We start from the raw sequence: 18,551 nt of genomic DNA, 5'->3' as shown, positions 1-18,551 counted from the left end.
TCGCTTCGCTGGTCCCACGTCGTGACGTCTGTGTCTCCCCTCCTCTGCATCTTCCTTCCATCCCCGCTCTTTGGTCCCGCGTTCGCAAGAGAGCCGTGAGACGAAAATGTCTTCGGAGCCGGATCATGTGCATTCCAAGCAGAGGGTGCATCTCCAGTATGTATTGACTCCCCGTCGTTCGGCCAGCAGTCTTGGGTGCTAACGGTGCGGGCAGTGACCCCTCTGGTGCAGAGAAGAAAGAGGTACGGGCGACAGCGGGAAAACCCAGGGTATACAATCGATTCTCGAGCTAATGGTCGATCCAGGAGCACGATACGGCGACCGCCATCCTCAAGAGGAAGAAGAAGCCCAACCAGCTGATGTGAGTGGCAAACGGCCGCCCAGTAGGGTCAGGAAATTCAGAACTGACACGTTGCAGCGTCACTGATGCCGTCAATGATGACAACTCCATCATTGCCCTGTCGAACAACACCATGGAAGCCCTGCAGCTCTTCCGTGGTGACACGGTGCTGGTCAAGGGCAAGAAGCGCAGGGATACCGTGCTGATCGTCTTGGCGGATGACGACCTGGACGACGGCAGTGCCCGCATCAACCGTGTGGTTCGGCACAACCTGCGGGTCAAGCACGGCGATATCATTACCGTGCACCCGTGCCCCGATATCAAATATGTAAGTCTGGCAGGGTTCGTCATGCTTTGATCGGAATGCTAACCCGCCTCCAGGCCAAGCGTATTGCCGTCCTTCCCATTGCCGACACCGTCGAAGGCCTGACGGGCTCTCTCTTTGACGTCTTCCTGGCCCCGTACTTCCGCGAGGCGTACCGACCGGTCCGACAGGGCGACCTGTTCACGGTCCGGGGTGGTATGAGACAGGTGGAATTCAAAGTGGTCGAGGTTGACCCACCCGAGTACGGTATCGTGGCGCAGGACACCATCATCCACTGCGATGGCGAGCCAATTCAGCGCGAGGATGAAGAGGGTAACCTCAACGAGGTCGGCTACGATGACATTGGTGGTTGCCGCAAGCAGATGGCTCAAATCCGTGAGCTGGTCGAGCTGCCGCTGCGCCATCCGCAGCTGTTCAAGTCGATCGGCATCAAGCCGCCCCGCGGTATTCTGATGTACGGGCCTCCGGGTACTGGTAAGACGCTGATGGCTCGCGCCGTCGCCAACGAGACCGGCGCTTTCTTCTTTTTGATCAACGGCCCGGAAATCATGTCCAAGATGGCCGGCGAATCCGAGTCCAATCTGCGCAAGGCGTTCGAGGAGGCCGAGAAGAACCAGCCGGCCATCATCTTTATCGATGAGATCGACTCCATCGCGCCCAAGCGGGAGAAGACAAACGGTGAAGTCGAGCGCCGCGTGGTGTCTCAGCTCCTCACCCTCATGGACGGCATGAAGGCCCGCTCCAACGTGGTCGTCATGGCCGCCACGAACCGGCCCAACTCCATTGACCCGGCTCTGCGCCGCTACGGACGGTTCGACCGCGAGGTTGATATCGGCATTCCGGATCCGACTGGCCGCTTGGAGATTCTGCAGATTCACACGAAGAACATGAAACTGGCCGAAGACGTCGACCTGGAGACGATTGCCGCGGAGACGCACGGTTATGTCGGCTCGGATATCGCCTCCCTTTGCTCCGAGGCCGCAATGCAGCAGATCCGTGAGAAGATGGACCTCATTGACCTTGATGAGGACACAATTGACGCCGAGGTTTTGGACTCGCTCGGTGTCACGATGGACAACTTCCGCTACGCCCTGGGCGTCTCCAACCCGTCGGCGCTGCGCGAGGTGGCCGTCGTGGAGGTGCCGAACGTGCGCTGGGAGGACATTGGTGGCTTGGAAGATGTCAAGCGCGAGCTCATCGAGAGCGTGCAGTACCCCGTCGACCATCCCGACAAGTTTGCCAAGTTCGGCATGTCTCCGTCCCGAGGTGTGCTCTTCTACGGGCCTCCGGGTACGGGTAAGACGATGCTTGCCAAGGCGGTGGCCAACGAGTGCGCGGCCAACTTCATTTCGGTCAAGGGTCCCGAGCTTCTGAGCATGTGGTTCGGTGAGTCGGAGAGCAACATTCGCGACATCTTCGACAAGGCCCGTGCTGCGGCGCCGTGCGTGGTGTTCTTGGACGAACTGGATTCAATTGCCAAGTCTCGTGGCAGCTCCGTTGGCGATGCTGGCGGTGCTTCGGACCGCGTTGTCAACCAGCTCTTGACGGGTAAGCATTTCGACCGCGAAATCGTTCTATACCTGGCTAACTCGGTTTAGAAATGGACGGCATGACGTCGAAGAAGAACGTCTTCGTTATTGGTGCCACCAACCGTCCGGAGCAACTGGATCCGGCGCTTTGCCGACCCGGCCGTCTGGACACGCTGGTGTATGTTCCTCTGCCCGACCAGGCGTCGCGTGAGAGCATCCTGCGCGCGCAGCTGCGGAAGACGCCCGTCGCGCCGGACGTGGACCTTGCGTACATTGCTTCCAAGACGCACGGATTCTCGGGTGCGGATTTGGGCTTCATCACGCAGCGGGCGGTGAAGCTGGCGATCAAGCAGTCGATTGCCGCGGAAATTGAGCGGCAGAAGGAGCGCGAGGCCGCCGGCGAGGACGTGAATATGGAGGACGAGGAGGACCCGGTGCCGGAGCTGACGCGGGCGCACTTTGAAGAAGCGATGGCGTCGGCGCGGCGGTCTGTCAGCGACGTCGAGATCCGGCGGTACGAGGCGTTTGCGCAGAGCATGAAGAACTCTGGCGGCAGCGCCTTCTTCCGGTTCCCGACGGCTGAGGAGGCCAATGCGGGCTCGGGTCAAGGAGGATTTGGCGAGGCTGGCAACGATGACAGTCTCTACGATTAGACTGATGTGTTGTGATTTGTTGGTAGTTTGCTCCTAGTTCTGGCTTGAATTCATGGGTGTAATTCTAGACTGTTAGATCCTATCCTCGAAATGTAGCAGTTAAAGTATCTTCCCCGAACGCCGTCAATCCTGCCATTGAACCCAAACGCCGAAACACAATGACTGTCATGTAGGCTTTGATTTCTTCACCTTTTTCGTCGGGCTGCGATCGCTGGTCTTGACGGTGGACTCGGACTCTGTCGTGGCGATACTTTCCTTTGCGGTGAAGGACTCGTCGTCATCGTCGTCGTCGTCGTCTTCTTCAGCTTCGAGAGCTTCTTCTTGGTCCTCCAATTCTCCCTTTCTCTCCCCGTCCTCCTCTTTCTTTCCCTGCTCCTCTCCTTCCCCCTCCGCCTCCGCCTCCTCCTCCTCCTCCTCTTCTTCTTCTTCCTCCCCATCATCCTCCAACTCAATGCTCTCCGCCGATCTCAACACCTCCCTCACCATCTTCACCCCCAACTCCACCACCGCGGACGGAATCCTCAAATCGGTATTCTCCAACACCTCGGCCTCGAATTCACCACCACCACCACCACCGGCGGCTCCATTTCCATTCCCATTGACTTGCGACGAGGAGGACGAGGAAGAGGAAAGGGAGGGGTGAGTTCTACCCTCGGCCTTGGCCAGTACGGCGTCGAAGAGCTCGTCGAAACGCTCGCAGCGACCTGCACGGAGGAGTTCGAGGGCTAGGGTTCGCACGCGTTCGGTCCAGCCGCTGCGTTGGAGAGCGGTGAGGAGGGTGGCGTGGAGGTCTTGGTGGAGGGTTGGCCAGGAGGGGGTGGAGGTGAGGTGGGTGTAGAGGTCTTCTGTTGTTGTTGTTGTTTCTGACATTGTCTTTTTGTTTCTTTTCTCGGTTGGATTTGGTGATGGTGGTGGTTTCGTCGTCGACGTGGAGCTGTGGTGGTTGAAACGTCCGGTTGGTAGGTAGGTAGGTACCGTAGGTGTTAACAGAATCAGATTTGAGCTTGGAAGTTCCGATGGATGCCGGTCCAGCCAGCTGGATAGTACTATCGATGAGGGTTTACAGCATTTGTTTTAGAAAGTAATTGGTCGTTATGCGGGAGGAGAGATTGAATTGATGAGAGAATAAGATGATGGAGTAGTTACTGTAACTACGGAGTACTAGGTTAAAAAAAGGTCCAAGGTTCTCAACGGGTTCATTGATTGATAAGATGGCGAGCCGATCCAGAGAACAATCAATCAAGCAGAATGATCCAAGTGAAGTGATCAATTGTCACCTACAATTCTCACGTATTGGGTCTGTGATATTATAAGGAGTAGATTCTACATGAATGCCTGCATTCATCGACCCAATTGAACCATTAGGTACTAATATAAAAGAAACTTCCAACGCCAACAGTAAGCCTACACCATACAGCAACCGGACCAACATGGAAAGAGGAACGAATGGTAAGATTATTTGATTCCCGCCCTCTCCAACATCGCCTCCCTCTCCATAACCGACTCGCCAAACCGGATCAAAAACACCGTGCGACCGGGCCACATATCCGTCCCCTGGTTATGCGCCGTGACGGAGGCCTCGAAGCCGCAGCCGTCGCAGACGCCCTCGATGATCCCCGCGACGAACGCGGCGCAGTTGAGCATGGACATTTCGCGCGGCACGCTGATGTAGGTGTTGACCAGGGGGTCGTTGTCCGTGATCATGTACTCGTTGGGGGTCTGCGGGGAGACGGAATGCTCGAGGGCGTCGGCGGGGCGCTGGAAGAGCAATCGCCAGAGTGGGCCATGGATGAGATGGAGCAGCGGGAGAATCCGTAAAGGTCGTTGCGGCGGGCAGGATGAGGTGGAGGAGGAAGAGGAGGTCAGGGCGGAAGTCGCGGAGGAGGAGGAAGAGGAGGATCCCGCCGTGGAGCGGTAGTAGAGTAGATCAAGGAGTCGGAGACCGAGAGGGTAGCCTTGTTCGTTTAACCTGGGCAATGTCTCGTTTTTTAATTGAGTTGTTGTTTGAAGTGGGAAACAATATAGAGAGAGAGGCTCACCTTCTCTCCAGGTCTTGAATCCCCGTCACTTTCCGCTGCGCATAGCTCACCATCTCCGCGAAGATGTACCCAAAGGCTGCGCGGCTGAGATCCGCATTGCGCGTGCGGTTCAGGTGTCGGTCGTAGATGGTCTTGCGGTTCGACGGCACGCGCAGTCCCGGCGAGGGGAGTTGGTAGATTTGGCTTTGACGGGTGACGGCATGTTGCTGCTGCTGCTGCTGTTGGTGGTGGTGGTGGTGTTGTTGCTGCTGGTCTTGGTGTTTCTCGCTGGGTGCGTTTGTTGAAAAGGTGGATGCGCGTCTGATGGAGGCCGACATGGTGCTGGTTGGTGGGTGGTGTAGGTAAAGTTGAAGTTGGTCCTAACAAGAATCGTTCTGGTATCTGGTTTGGCCTCGGAGCGGAGATGAGCAGTTGCAAATAAGCAGCTACCTCGACAACTCTACAACCTCGTTCGTCCTGCTACAAAGGAATTCTACGATGGAGGAACACCAACGTTGAGGAATTTGTTCAATTCAAAAGCTACCTAACCTAATACTAGGTGGAACGTGTATGGCGATGACAGTTCAAACTCTTCATCTAAACTGGCCCGTTAGCTCATGCCAAATCATATGTAATCATAACATTCGAGACATGTTCGCGAGAAAAGAAAAATCAGACATCCAAGGAAGTTTGGCGCTCACAGCACGTCTGGAATGGGTTCGGCAAAGCGACGGCTAGCGTGGAAACTGCGAATGTGGAAGGAATGTTTTCATCATGAAAGGGGCGAAGGGGATAGACGCTAGGAAATGTCTGTAACTCACCTTCAGACACTATAGACACCGGCTGAATTGGCTTTATATCATCCCGAGGACCTTGGGGAGAAAGAGAAGAAAAACTCAGAGAGCAAAAAACCCTGCAGGATGGAAGGATTAAATAGTGCAGGTGAGAAATTCCTGTTCCGGAACAACCTTGATCCGAGACCGGTGGAACTCTGCACAGATCTTTCGAAGCTTCGAGTCTTCGACCTATCCGTCATTGACAAAAGACGTTCAAGGCAATTGGTCTCAGTTACAAAATCTTCATGGTCATAGTGATCAGTCCTGTGGAATTATCACACTCGTAGTCGCCAAATCGGAGATGCTCAAGCCAACTCAGATGGTGCTTCTAGAATCTGGGCACAGTCTGCGGTACATAGAGTAGGCCTAGTACTGCGTATCTGTGTCGATTGAAAGCAAAAGACATGTACAGGCCAAGCAGTATACTCCGTAGTACTGACCGAAACAAAACTCTTCCCCCGGAATTTTCCACGCGACCTCACTCTCTTTCCTTTCTCCAACCTGTTCAACCATTATCGACACGCTCTCTCTGGCTCTCATTGCGCTGGCTTTGCCCACGATACTTATTCTGCAAAGAGAATACTCGGTGATTTGGTGTATTTAGTCATCTGTTCTTCGTTCAGACTCGTCGAAATGTCGTCCTCTTCTCTGTTTCAGCTTCCCCCTGGTCTCGCCGACATGAGTGAATAGGAACCACCGAAGTTTGTTCCTTTTATAAGTTGAATCCATGACTGTCAAATACCCGTGAATCGCGAGTTTTTGCAGTCGAGGAGGAAACGCGAAGACCAAGCCAAATGACATTTTCTTGTCCGATTGTCGGATGGCCGATATCTTTTCTGATAACCAGCCATTCTCCTGAGCCAATGATCCGCCGCGTCCCGCTGGATCTCCCACTCTTCCTTGTTATTGAGACGTTTTTGGTCCATTTTATCTCGGACCGGTCGGGCAATATTGTAAACCTTCTGGGAGTCATACGAATTTTCCCCCAGCGAGGCAGCAAGTTGGCATTTATTTCTTTGGCGCTGTATCCTTTCGTTCCCTCCTCTTGGATTATTTTTTTTCAGGGCGGAATTTATCCTACTATCGGACAAATCCATTTCATGCGAGTGAGTGCGGATTTTGCTGCAACAGTAAACTTTCACCTTTCCATCGGGGTAGAAATCTTTTCTGATGCGCATTCCGCACCCAACCAGAGTCCGTGAGGATTTGTTCCGTACTCTATCCTCTGGTGCAACAGTGTACCTAAATCGAGAATCAGTAAGACCATTCCAGCTGGAAGATCAAACAAACTTACCGTCGCTCCTTCGAATTATGGACGCACTTGTAATAATGTACCTCGACGTCGCCAGCTTCCCGGGGAGCCCGTTCTCGCGTCCAGAAATTGTCGACAAACTGCCAATATTGGCGGTACTCTTCACGACTCTGGAACACCACAGGTTCTTGAGGTTGAACAATCTCTCGCGCATGTCGGCGAGACCAGGCGGAAGTTGAAACAGAGAAGAGGTCGGCATTTCGACGAGTCTGAAGGAAGAACAGATGACTAAATACACCAAATCACCGAGTATTCTCTTTGCAGAATAAGTATCGTGGGCAAAGCCAGCGCAATGAGAGCCAGAGAGAGCGTGTCGATAATGGTTGAACAGGTTGGAGAAAGGAAAGAGAGTGAGGTCGCGTGGAAAATTCAGGTAACCCGTATATCAGCGACACTTTTTCTTGATGGCAGAGTCTGGATCTTATGTTAATAACCTTAACCTAATGCAGATGTCCGCCATGGCTTTCCGCCACCGCGATGGGGCATGAAAGGACGCCCACCGGGCACTTTTGGCGCAGGGGCTGACGAATACCGATCGAATCCTGCATGATTCCTGTAGTGTACATAGTGCAAGAAAGAGTTCATGGAGAGAGTTCTTAAAGGCACCTGAGTTCAGTCAACCCAATCAAGGAAAGAGCCGGGAGACCCTGTTCCTGCCAAAGGCGTCAGTGAGTGCAAGTGCCAGCTCCTTCCCCCACCTGCTTCAGAGAAAAAAAAAAAAACCTCACCACCGCTTGCTCTGCAATTCTCTTTTAAACCATCTCTACTCCAACTTCTCATTCATGGCGAGTTCCGTTGCGCATCGCAGCGGGTCGCTTCGTAGCCCTCGTGCCCTTCCCGCTGCCCCGTCCATGCTCGTGAAACAAAAACCGCGGCTTTCCGAGTGATCCCGCCCGCGCTAAGCAACCCTGAGAAAAGCTCTACCGCCCCGGCTCGCGCTCCAAAAGATCGCTGAAAAAAAAAAAGGAAAAACGAAAATCTTGAACCGATTGCGGTTCACCGTTGAAGATTCCGCGACAGCCACGCGGCATGCACGGCTGCAGTGCATGCTGCAGCGTTCCGGAAATTTCTGCTCTGCGTGCCCGTCCCCGAACCCACTGCTTCCGTGCCCCGCCGAGCCGAGTAAACATGGCCGATGACCAAGGTTGGTGGCCCCGTCGTCCCTAGATCTCGGTCCTTCTCAAGCCAGTTCGTGAAGCTGATGACAAGCAGATAAGCGCCGTCATCCAGACTCGGCCGCTCATACCTCCGGCGCGTCGGCCGCCCGCCTCGAGGCGCCCCTCCCCGCGCTGCCCCCAGAGCATCACCAGCATGCCGTACGCTTTGCTTCGGTCAACCAGGAAATCGAACCGGAGAAGTCTGCGGAGTCCCAGGCCTCTCGGCCGTCTGACCATGGTGACCGATCTGACCCCCGGCGCGCCGAACTGGACCCCCGTACGAAAGACGACCTACGCGCCTTGGTGATGCGCATGGAGAGGTCGCGCTTACAAGAATCGCGCCTACGTAATTTTGGTTTTGAGCCCGTCTCGCTGCCTACTTCTAGGGTATGTCCATGACCTTGCAGGCACACTCGGTGCTTTGTTTGTCCCTCGCTGACGGAATCTCAGGTTGCATCTCGAGAGACTGTGTCCCAAGTCACCTCACCAACTGCGGGTTTGTCACCGCAACCGTCGCCGCCAGCGTCCGGTCTGCATTCGCCACTACTCACACCCACAGCCACACGCTCGCATGAGAGCAAGCCGGCCTCCAGTAAGCCGCCTCGCGAGCCGCCTAGGAGCCCGACCCCCGGGACGACAGATCCAGGCCCGAACCCCACGAGTGCTCCCGCCTCGAGACCCCCTTCTTCTGAAATCGCCTCCAAAGGCAGCCGCCAATCCGATCACTCAGCGCAGCCTAGGAACCGGAGGCCCCAGTTCTACATCGGCCCGTCGACCGATGGTAGCTCGCAGGATGAAAGTCAACCCCCGACACCAAAGTACGATCGTGGTTTCACGCCCTCCCCAGACGCGACTCCTGGAACTATCACCCCCGTTGGAGAACCAAACGATCCGTATGCCCGCAGTAAACGCCCGCCTCCGCCGACCAATCTTTCCGAGTTGGACGAACGATTCATCTTCAGCGGCAAAGATCCGAAAAGGTCGGAAAAGCGAAGTTCATCTTCCTTTCTTGCGCATCTCAAAGACCACAGCCGCCATCACAAGCAGTCAGCCGAACATCACAAACATCACGACCGTCACAAACATGAACAGGAGCATCCCAGCGGTCTTGAGGGCAAGAGCCATGGCTCAATGTCCGAGCTCAAGCGCTTCTTCCGTATCGGCAGCCACAAGCGGGGCAGCTCGCAGACCCGTAGCTCCAAAAAGCTGAGCAAATCACCCGCGTCGACTAAAGATGGGCCCCACCAGATGGCTCCCGTCAACGTGCCGTTCGCCGACGACCACGGACTGCAGTCAAAGTACGGAAAACTGGGCAAAGTACTCGGCTCGGGTGCCGGCGGCTCGGTTAGGCTGCTGAAGCGGAATAGCGATGGTGTTACATTTGCCGTCAAGCAATTCCGCGACCGACATGCATGGGAAAGCGAGAAGGACTACGCCAAGAAAGTCACGGCCGAGTTCTGTATCGGGTCTACATTGCACCATGGGAATATCATCGAGACCTTGGACATCATCCACGAGGGTGGCCATTGGTACGAGGTCATGGAATATGCTCCCTACGACCTGTTTGCGATTGTCATGACGGGCAAAATGACCAAAGAGGAAATTGCTTGCGCCTTCAAGCAGATCATCAGCGGCGTTGCATATCTCCATGGCATGGGCCTCGCGCATCGAGATCTCAAGCTGGACAACGTGGTGGTCAATGAACATGGCATCATGAAGCTCATCGACTTTGGGAGCGCGGTCGTGTTTCGATATCCGTTTGAAAATGATATTGTGCTCGCTTCCGGTAAGTTTGTTTTTCTTTTCTCGGTATCACATGTTCAGTGGGAGCAAAAGACAGCCAACTAACTTGGTCAAGGGATCGTCGGTTCCGACCCCTACCTTGCCCCTGAAGTGTATGATCTGAAAAAGTATGATCCGCGTCCAACCGACATCTGGTCGTTGGCGATCATCTTCTGTTGCATGACGCTCCGTCGCTTCCCGTGGAAACAGCCGCGGATGACGGACAATTCGTTCCGGTTGTTTGTGTCGGAGCCGACGCCGGGGACTCCTGTCCCTGATTCCGTGCCAAAACGCCGCATCGAGCAGCGGCCCAAGTCCGCTGCGGACCTCGCGTCTGTGGCCAGGGAACAAAATGAAGCTACCAACCGTGGCAGTGCGCATCATCGGCATCATCATCGCAATGCTAGTCATGAGGCTCGACTTCCCAAATCGGACCCTGTAACAAGGGAGGAGCCGGGACCTCAGCATGTTGGCCAGACGCCGCCGTCGCAGTCACGGGGGCAATCATCGCCGCAGCCACCGCCGGCGCCACAACAACCGCAACAAATTGAAGGTAGCCAGCGGCAGCAGAAGCCAGAACCTCCATCTTCTCAACAACGCGAAGAGCGGAAAACCACGAGCAAAGAAGCCTCGTCCGACCAATCAAGTTCGCAGAGCAGCCAGCGTTCAGAAGTCATCAAGGGACCATGGCGCCTGTTGCGAATCCTCCCTCGAGAGTCCCGACACATTATCGGTCGGATGCTCAAAGTGGACTACAGGGAGCGGGCCACTTTGGAGGAGGTCCTCTCGGATGATTGGATCACCAGCATCCGCGCCTGCCGGCAAGACGAGTCCGGGACGGTTGTAAAAGCGACCAACCACACACACGTACTAGAGCCGCCCTCGAGTGCCCCGGCCGGCAAGAACAAGCGGACGTGATGGAACTTGACCGAATTTCTTTCTGCAAGCGTCCAACCTCTGTGCACTGAACTGTTGTTCTCTCCAATTGCTCCATTGTTGAACTTTTTCTTGTTTTCGAAAGTAAGGTGCAGTATTATCTGCTGTTGCACTTCCCCATGTTACCTCGGGATACTGGGTTTGGCTATACATAATGTTTTTGCGTGACGCAGCAAGATTTCGATGTACTCTGCTCTTCATGTCATTGCTCGGCTTGTTGTGGGTTGGGAGCGGGTGTCATTTGGGTTGTCAATCTGTCTTTGGAATTGCATGACGGCCATTACGATGGTGGAGACGATACTGGTTATTGCCTTGTTTAATGAAGACATAGACGATGGAATCAAAATTCGAGCATGTACTTCACTTGGCTGCTGTGTAGTCTGTACGTTCTCTATGCAGGTATCATCTCATGCAGGGCAGAGATGATGATATGTTTGACTGATTCCAGCAAAATGTTGGAACTGAGCAGATTTAGACAGAGTATGCGCATTCGAGTCCGGACATGAGAATTGATTCGGGAACTGCTCTTCCTTGCCTCACATGGAAACCTCAAGCTGGGAATTGAAAAGTGGAAAACGAACAGTTTGTTCAATCCAGTTGCTCGAAAAGAGGGATATATATATATACTCATAACCTGATTATATACCAATAGTCCATCCAAACCCTTCCACCTTTGTTTCATTTCTCGGGACGCTGGCCGTAGACGACGAAGCTGTGAGGAGAAAAATTTGCGGTCAGTCTTGAGAAACCCACTTTTTTTCTTTGCTGTTTGTTTTTTTTCTCTTGACTCGGCGTTTCAGGGGAAGTACTCACAAGTTGAACATCATGTGGATGTTACGGTTCCGGCCGTCGGCGCGGGCCTGGCTGGCCAGAATCATGACCTCCTCCTTGGACCAATTCTTGTACCGTGTCAAGGCGGCCATGGCGAAGCCCTCGAAGCCGTTCGCTTCGGCCTGAGCCTGGTTCCAGGCACCGACTTTCTTCTGTACGAAGCGCGGTCAGTACTGGGGATCATTTCTGATTTACTGATTTACATTACTTCTGTTTGGAGGCAAGGAAGGGTTAGTTTGGGGGGGGGGGGGGGTTGCTGACAAGATGAGGATCCTTTGGCCAGACGCCGTAAGGAATGACAAACTTCTCGACGTGAATGTTGACGAAGCCGGCGTCCTTGAACCATTGCTCCAGCTTCGGACCGGGCCGGACCTCATAGCCCGCCTTCTCAAACGCACTGTACACCTCGTCGTAGTATCGGCGGAGCCCGGTGCCGTCGATGCTGCCGTCGTCCGAGATTGGGTAGCCGTCCCAGTCTTGGAACTCAACCCAGCCGCCAGGCTTGACAGATCTTGTTTTGTTCGTTAGAAAAGATCTTCAAGTATTGAAATCAAGTGGGAGGGATTATGGCTTACTGATAGCACTGCTTGAGCAGCCTCCCAAAGTTTTTGATGGAGACGGCCAAGTATCGCGCGTGGATATAGTCAAATGGGTCGTTTTCATATGCCCAATCAGACTCGATATCGTCCACCAGGAACTTGACGTTCGGAGGAACCCTGCCAAAGCCCCGTTAGTTGAGCTCCTCCACGAATTGTTCAGTTCAGACTAACAGAGTCGGCTGGATTGGACTCAAGTCACAACCAATCACCTGGAACAAACAGATTCGGTTTCAGTATGTCTGTCCCGTCTGGGATTGCACCTGCTACTCATTTACCTCTGCCTGTGGGTGTTGGTCCGCTACGATGTGTCAGCAATGGCATCCTGCGGCGGCCAAATTCCACAAGCAGCTTACCAAAATCAATAGCCCAGAGACCTGTCCCAGTCGCCAGGTCAATCACTCGCTGGGGATTCTTGATCGGGGCAAGATATAGTCTCCGGTGCAGCAGCTGGAGACAAAGCTCGTGCATCATGTCCAATCGGTCGTTCTCCGACTCATCATTCGGGAGCAGGTACGCTGGAAGAAAAACAACGATCAGTTTAACCGATCTTTAGACTTGGGCCAGGAAGAGAGGTCAGCTCCTACACCCGTCGCGGAATTTATGGTACCGGCGGCCGTTCTCATGGCGATAGTCAAGCACCGACGAGGTCAACGACGCGCTGTAAGACGATCTATATGTCGAGCATGCGTGAGCATGACACTGGGATTCGGAGTCCACGGCGTCATATCACATACAGTTCATCGCCATAAGAGGAATCGTTTTCATACTGCGCGAGTTAGGGTCAGCAATGCGCTTCGATGAACGCAATGGAGGGATATCGTACCGAGTGGTCGACTTCAACGTTGGCGGGGGTGTTGCTGAGGACAGTTGTCTGGTCCTGAGGGGGTGTCTGTTCTTGAGAGGTCTGCTCTTGAGTGGTGGTCTGTTGTTCCTGTGCTGGGGCGGACTCGGTTTTCTCAGTCATGGTGGAAGATGTTTTTCCGTTGAATTCCAGAAAGTTTGATGATTGGACGTTTAGCAACCCCAAGGCGGTATGAAGGTCGTTGTATGGAGAACCGTTGGAATGGTAATTCCAAGAGCCTGGTTACAGCAGCGAACAAGGGTCTTGTACGTTGTTGCTCCGTTGGCCAACGCTCGTACCCTTGCTCAGTATTAATATATGCGCCAGTGGATAAGCATGCGGATCTTAGTTCTCAGCCGGCGTTGCTGCACCTCTGCCAAAACGGTAACAGAGGCTGCCACCATTTGGGGCACATTGGCCGTCTTTCTCTCTTCGACGGAGCCATCGGGAAGTCTGTGCGAAATCCAACATGCGAGAGAGGCCGTGGAGTATGCTCGAGCAAAGTCAAGCAATTCAACCCGGCTCGCTCACGGTGCGCTGGCTGGCCCGGATTGGCCACTGCATCTGCACGGCCCTTTGCCCCATCATTCTATTGGCCAATCAGCGCCTTCGGGCCGACGCCTTTCCGTCCCCTCAGACTCTATGGGACCTTTCCTCCCTGCTTCCCCGGGCCCCCCCGCCAGCCCACCTGCGTCTGTGCATGGAGTTAGTCTCCCGCCATCACGTGGTTAGCGCGGTCACGTGCTTCACCGGCGGACTTGGCTGCCGATGGCGTCTTGGCGGACCTCCGTCGGTCAAACCCCGCGCTCTGCACACAAACCAGTTCACCATGCCCTCTGATTGATTGTTACTGGAGGCGAATCCGCTTGTGCAGTCTACTCGATACATACCCTGGTTAGGGCTAGGGAGTTTGGACTAGGAAAAAAAAGATCTCCTTGGGCGGCGGAACCGACCGCAGTCTGGACCAGCAGTGCGCTGTCCCAAGTCTCCCGACGCATCGACGGGGGGCGGAAAAAGAAAAAATCAATTGCGACAGATTAAACACATTGTACTCAATAATGATATGGCGGATGGCCAAAGATCCACAACCCGGACAGCCCTGCGTCAAATTGGCACTCTTGTGGCCGTTCCGGCTTCCGCAACAAGACTCGGTCTTCGTACTGGAGGAGGAAGTCGATCGTTGCTTCGAGCCTTTGGCCCTTTGCAGCAGCGTGCCAGTTCCGAGCACTTTATCGGTGATCCGAGCTCTGGCACACGTCCTTCTTGGTCAAATTTGTGAGGTATCCGTTGGTTTGGCATAACTGGCCTGACGGTGCTTACGCACAGTTTAAGCTCAACAAAGTTCAGAGAGGAGTTCGTGACCTCCCGCTCAGATCTTTTCCCCTTCCAGCTCCTACCCCACCCTTCCGTCCCTCACTTATTCCTCACCCACCCTAACTGCGCTTTGACCTGTTAGGGCCCTAAGCGATCCACGGGTGCCAATTCAGGTTGGCTTATCTAATATCTTGGATGGGCCGTAAAGGGGCGGCAGCGTTCATGACTCAGTTCCTCTCTCGTATCTGCCTCTCTGGGGGCTCCAGTTGTTCGAGACCTCAAGTTAGCTTGGCCCTGGATTCTGCAGAGTTTCCGAGTCCTTTCCGATTGCACCATCCTCACTGCAGGAATTCATTCATAGCCTACGGAGTATGTTTACCATGATAGGCCATTACATACTTACTTCCTGCTCGATCAGCCATTCGCAGGATGAGTTGTTTGGGGGAGGAATTCTCGTCGAATCACTGACGACGTGGTCTGATGCTCCAGTCAAATTGCAGGTTACTTGATCTTATTCCTGCATCGAGCAACGAATGAATCACCGAGAAATTGGGCATTCACCAGACGATCAGATACCCCAGAAATGTACGAGTCTGGAGTACTTGCCGTCGGCATTTGCACGAGTTTTGTACTCCGTATCCGAGTCAGGAGAGCAAGATTTGATATAGTTAGAGATTGTTGGTGAAGCCAGGTCCTCGCCATGAAGTGCTCAGCAATTGCTGCAGGGAATCACTCTGTACTTGGTACAGTGCCCGCTTGTGGGTGAAACTAGAGCGCAGAGCAGATCAATGGATACATTCGTGCTCGGCCTCCTGTGTTAACTCCGTATTCGGAGGTGAACCTCCTGTCAGCCCAATGTGTGTAAGAGCCTCCACTCTCCATGCCAGCCTGCCGCACATGCGTCGAACTTTGGTTCCCCATTGAACTTTCTTTTTTCTGCTCTCTCATTGTTTCCAGTGATTCGGTCATGATTCATCTGTCTAGGTAAGTTAGCTACGGAGTACTCCTTACTCCGTACTTAGCTACCTAGCCTAGGTTTGGTTGTTTCAATTTTGGTTTCCGGATCGACAGCCGACGATTGTTGTGACGATTTTTGCGAAAATGCCAATTCATACCCACACAGCTAGATCCAACACCATCGTGATGGAGAGATCCGCGCACGCTTGCTTAAAAGCCATGTTGCCATAGGTTAATTCATTCCTTCAATGATCCTGCAAGCGGCCGGAGCCAGCAGTGCTCTCGGTGAGAGGACCAACTGTCATAATGAGTGGAGCGGAAGCGGTCGGAGATGTCGGAGTCTGATTGGATCTCAGCGATGCTTAGTCATCCATCGTCATCGCTTTGCTATGGTTGACAAGCCATGGACTAAAAACTAAAAGACCGTGTTCATGTTGACCGCGATTGCCTCTCGGTTCGGTCCGTGGAGGGGCTGCTGATAGAAAGCATGTTGACATGTGCTTGAAGTAGTTACAATCGAGTGTGAATTTTTTTTCTCCCTTTTTTTTTACTTTCCCTTCCTCCGCTGCAGTCCATCCATGCCCGACGGTCAACACCCACCGGAGCCCTTGGTCTCCTCGCTATGGATGCGATCTTTGATTGTAGGCCCGGCCCATTGTGTTTCTGATATATTTTGATCAATTGACCTGTGGAGCTGACTGGGCCAGGCCGGTGCGGTGGCAGGAATCACCGTCGACTGCTCACTCTACCCACTTGATACGATCAAGACCCGCCTGCAGAACGCCCGCCAAAGTCTCTCGTCGGCTGCGGCCAATGGACCCGTGCCGAAGAAGACTGGCCCCGCAGCCAGGCAGATCATTCGCGGAATCTACGCTGGGCTTCCCTCGGTGATCTTCGGTTCCGCGCCGTCGGCCGCATTGTTCTTTATCTTCTACGATGGCATGAAGCGGTCCCTCCTGCCGTCTGGAGGGCGTGAAGCGTCGAGAACGGAGACCTTGTTTGCCCAATCGGTGGCATCTTCTGTTGGTGAGGTGGCCGCGTGTCTGGTGCGGGTGCCCATGGAGGTGGTCAAGCAGCGGGCGCAGGCAGGTCTCTTTGGGGGTTCGTCGCTCCTTGCGCTCAAAGATATCCTATCTCTGCGCTATGATGGCGGGAACCCTACAAACGGCGTCAGCAGCAGGGGGCTCCTCCAGGTGACTCGCGAACTTTACCGCGGCACGGCAATCACTATCGCCCGCGAGATCCCCTTCACCATCCTGCAGTTCACCATGTGGGAGGCGATGAAAGACCGCTACGCGCGCTGGGGGAAGAGCACTACCGCTTCGGGCCAGGTCCCCGCCGCTCCCAGCGCGCTATTTGGATGCATCGCGGGCGGCATTGCTGCCGGCCTGACCACTCCGCTAGACGTGATCAAAACGCGGGTCATGCTGGCTCGACGCCAAAGCGACGGCAGTCGCATCCGCGTATGGGACGTCGTGCGACAAATTCAGCATGAGGAGGGATTCAGTGTCTTCTGGAGGGGAATCGGCCCGCGTATCATGTACATTTCGTTGGGCGGTGCCATTTTCCTCGGCAGTTACCAGTGGGCTTGGAATTCTTTGGAGGGAAGTTATAGACGAGAGGACGACCGATAGATTCTTCAAAGTAACTATAGACATGTAGCATAGACCATGTGTATTATAGAATTGTGGCTCGAAATAGATTTGATAATGTTTTCTACCATCTTCCTCGCACACAACCCAAGTCAATTCTCTCCTGGCAATGAACATTCGAAAATCTCCACGGTGCAATCAGTGAACTCAAGCATCGGCCAATATTGAGAATGGGCCCCGGCCCAGACAAGACGAGGCGGTCCCAAAAAACATCAAATCCGCTTCAGGCCGGGATCAGAAATTTTCTGGCGACTCAACCGCCAGAATTTCTGTCCGCGCATGGGCTTTCTTCGACCAGCGATGGGCAAGACGCTTCACTCCCAAAGCGTTTCACTGTCTACCCTCCCCTTTTACTCCTCCCGGTGAATGCCTTTACCGCACCACCGGCATGGGCGGCACTCTTCCAGTCCCTCACCGAGGATCAGCGGCAAAAGCTCTACGAATGCATTGCAGCGTCATTCCGCAGCCAAGGCGTGACGCACATCGCCGTCAATGCGCCCATCGAACTGACCGGTCCGGGAGGGACGGCGAATCGAATGCGCAGTCCGACAGGGCTCACGCCGCTGCTGGGGGACTTTGGTCCTGTACCATCATTGTCATCTGAAGAGGACCTGCAGCAGCCAAGCCCAGAAGATTTTGATCGAGCACTCTGGGCTCGAGCCGTGCAGAATGGCGGCATCGTCCAGACCTGGGCGCCGTTGTATACCATGTTCTCCCGGGGCAATGTCACCGAAAAGGCGCGCATCTTGGGTCTCGGGTCCCGGTTTGACGGCCTGGATGGGGAGAACCTCGGCGACTTCAGCGTCGTGGATATGTACGCGGGCATCGGGTACTTTGTCTTCTCGTACCTGAAGCGCGGCGTCGGGAGGGTTTGGGGGTTTGAAATCAACCCCTGGTCCGTAGAGGGCCTGCGGCGCGGATGCGTTGAGAACGGGTGGCCCTGCCGGATTGTGCGCTTGCGAGACGACGGGGGGTCCGTCGATGTCGAGGGCGGGCTCGAAGAGCTTGTCGATGACATCCTGCGGAACGAGAGCCGCGTCGTCGTCTTCCACGGAGATAACCGATTCGCCGCCCGCATCCTCGCGTCAATCCACCCGCTGCTCGAGGCAAGGAATGCATGGTTCCCAATTCGGCATGTAAATTTGGGGCTTTTGCCGACGTCGGAGCCCAGCTGGAACCCTGCGTACGTGTTGATCGATCGCCGGTTTGTCAACTGGGTGCATGTACATGAAAATGTCGACGTGAAGGCGATCGAGGCGAAGAGGGACTACGTTGTCCGGAGGTTCAAGGAACTCGCAGAAGACCACGGCGAGCGCCCGGACGTGGTCTGCCATCATGTCGAGCAGGTCAAGACGTATGCGCCGGGCGTCATGCATTGTGTTTTTGACATCACAGTGGATTTTCCTCGAGAAACAGATCCCAAGCCAGACTCGGAGCGATAGCAGAGATTCCAGATATCCAACGCAATG

General features: G+C 54.4%; 8 protein-coding genes across 8 annotated transcripts; 4 read left to right on the top strand and 4 right to left on the bottom strand.

Annotated features, from left to right (window-relative positions):
• Nucleotides 1-106: 106 nt before the first annotated feature.
• VTN31DRAFT_2101 (uncharacterized protein) lies at nt 107-2,847 on the top strand (the record flags this gene model as incomplete). The annotated part of the gene is made up of 6 exons (XM_069402233.1): nt 107-156; nt 215-242; nt 306-361; nt 419-668; nt 722-2,213; nt 2,264-2,847. 6 exons carry the CDS (start codon nt 107-109, stop codon nt 2,845-2,847), a joined length of 2,460 nt encoding a protein of 819 aa, XP_069257197.1.
• Nucleotides 2,848-3,012: 165 nt separating this feature from the next.
• On the bottom strand, nt 3,013-3,717 carry VTN31DRAFT_2100 (uncharacterized protein; the record flags this gene model as incomplete). Its single annotated transcript, XM_069402232.1, has 1 exon — nt 3,013-3,717. One exon carries the CDS (start codon nt 3,715-3,717, stop codon nt 3,013-3,015), a length of 705 nt encoding a protein of 234 aa, XP_069257196.1.
• Nucleotides 3,718-4,302: 585 nt separating this feature from the next.
• Nucleotides 4,303-5,203, bottom strand: VTN31DRAFT_2099 (uncharacterized protein; the record flags this gene model as incomplete). Its single annotated transcript, XM_069402229.1, has 2 exons — nt 4,303-4,816; nt 4,887-5,203. 2 exons carry the CDS (start codon nt 5,201-5,203, stop codon nt 4,303-4,305), a joined length of 831 nt encoding a protein of 276 aa, XP_069257195.1.
• Nucleotides 5,204-6,839: 1,636 nt separating this feature from the next.
• VTN31DRAFT_2098 (uncharacterized protein) lies at nt 6,840-7,212 on the bottom strand (the record flags this gene model as incomplete). The annotated part of the gene is made up of 2 exons (XM_069402228.1): nt 6,840-6,943; nt 6,996-7,212. 2 exons carry the CDS (start codon nt 7,210-7,212, stop codon nt 6,840-6,842), a joined length of 321 nt encoding a protein of 106 aa, XP_069257194.1.
• Nucleotides 7,213-8,042: 830 nt separating this feature from the next.
• Nucleotides 8,043-10,870, top strand: VTN31DRAFT_2097 (uncharacterized protein; the record flags this gene model as incomplete). The annotated part of the gene is made up of 4 exons (XM_069402227.1): nt 8,043-8,157; nt 8,226-8,557; nt 8,621-9,956; nt 10,029-10,870. 4 exons carry the CDS (start codon nt 8,043-8,045, stop codon nt 10,868-10,870), a joined length of 2,625 nt encoding a protein of 874 aa, XP_069257193.1.
• Nucleotides 10,871-11,566: 696 nt separating this feature from the next.
• On the bottom strand, nt 11,567-13,282 carry VTN31DRAFT_2096 (uncharacterized protein; the record flags this gene model as incomplete). Its single annotated transcript, XM_069402226.1, has 10 exons — nt 11,567-11,600; nt 11,702-11,871; nt 11,981-12,230; nt 12,295-12,435; nt 12,490-12,527; nt 12,594-12,616; nt 12,672-12,833; nt 12,903-12,988; nt 13,053-13,084; nt 13,142-13,282. 10 exons carry the CDS (start codon nt 13,280-13,282, stop codon nt 11,567-11,569), a joined length of 1,077 nt encoding a protein of 358 aa, XP_069257192.1.
• Nucleotides 13,283-16,008: 2,726 nt separating this feature from the next.
• On the top strand, nt 16,009-17,064 carry VTN31DRAFT_2095 (uncharacterized protein; the record flags this gene model as incomplete). Its single annotated transcript, XM_069402225.1, has 2 exons — nt 16,009-16,071; nt 16,138-17,064. The coding sequence occupies 2 exons, from the start codon at nt 16,009-16,011 to the stop codon at nt 17,062-17,064; spliced, it is 990 nt and encodes a 329-aa protein (XP_069257191.1).
• Nucleotides 17,065-17,252: 188 nt separating this feature from the next.
• Nucleotides 17,253-18,524, top strand: VTN31DRAFT_2094 (uncharacterized protein; the record flags this gene model as incomplete). The annotated part of the gene is made up of 1 exon (XM_069402224.1): nt 17,253-18,524. One exon carries the CDS (start codon nt 17,253-17,255, stop codon nt 18,522-18,524), a length of 1,272 nt encoding a protein of 423 aa, XP_069257190.1.
• Nucleotides 18,525-18,551: the final 27 nt, after the last annotated feature.

Source organism: Thermomyces dupontii, assembly GCF_041956625.1.
Source record: "Thermomyces dupontii strain NRRL 2155 unplaced genomic scaffold VTN31scaffold_11, whole genome shotgun sequence".
Taxonomy (NCBI): domain Eukaryota; kingdom Fungi; phylum Ascomycota; class Eurotiomycetes; order Eurotiales; family Trichocomaceae; genus Thermomyces; species Thermomyces dupontii.
Note: the sequence above shows the minus strand (reverse complement) of the source record. Positions and strands in the feature narration are given on the sequence as shown.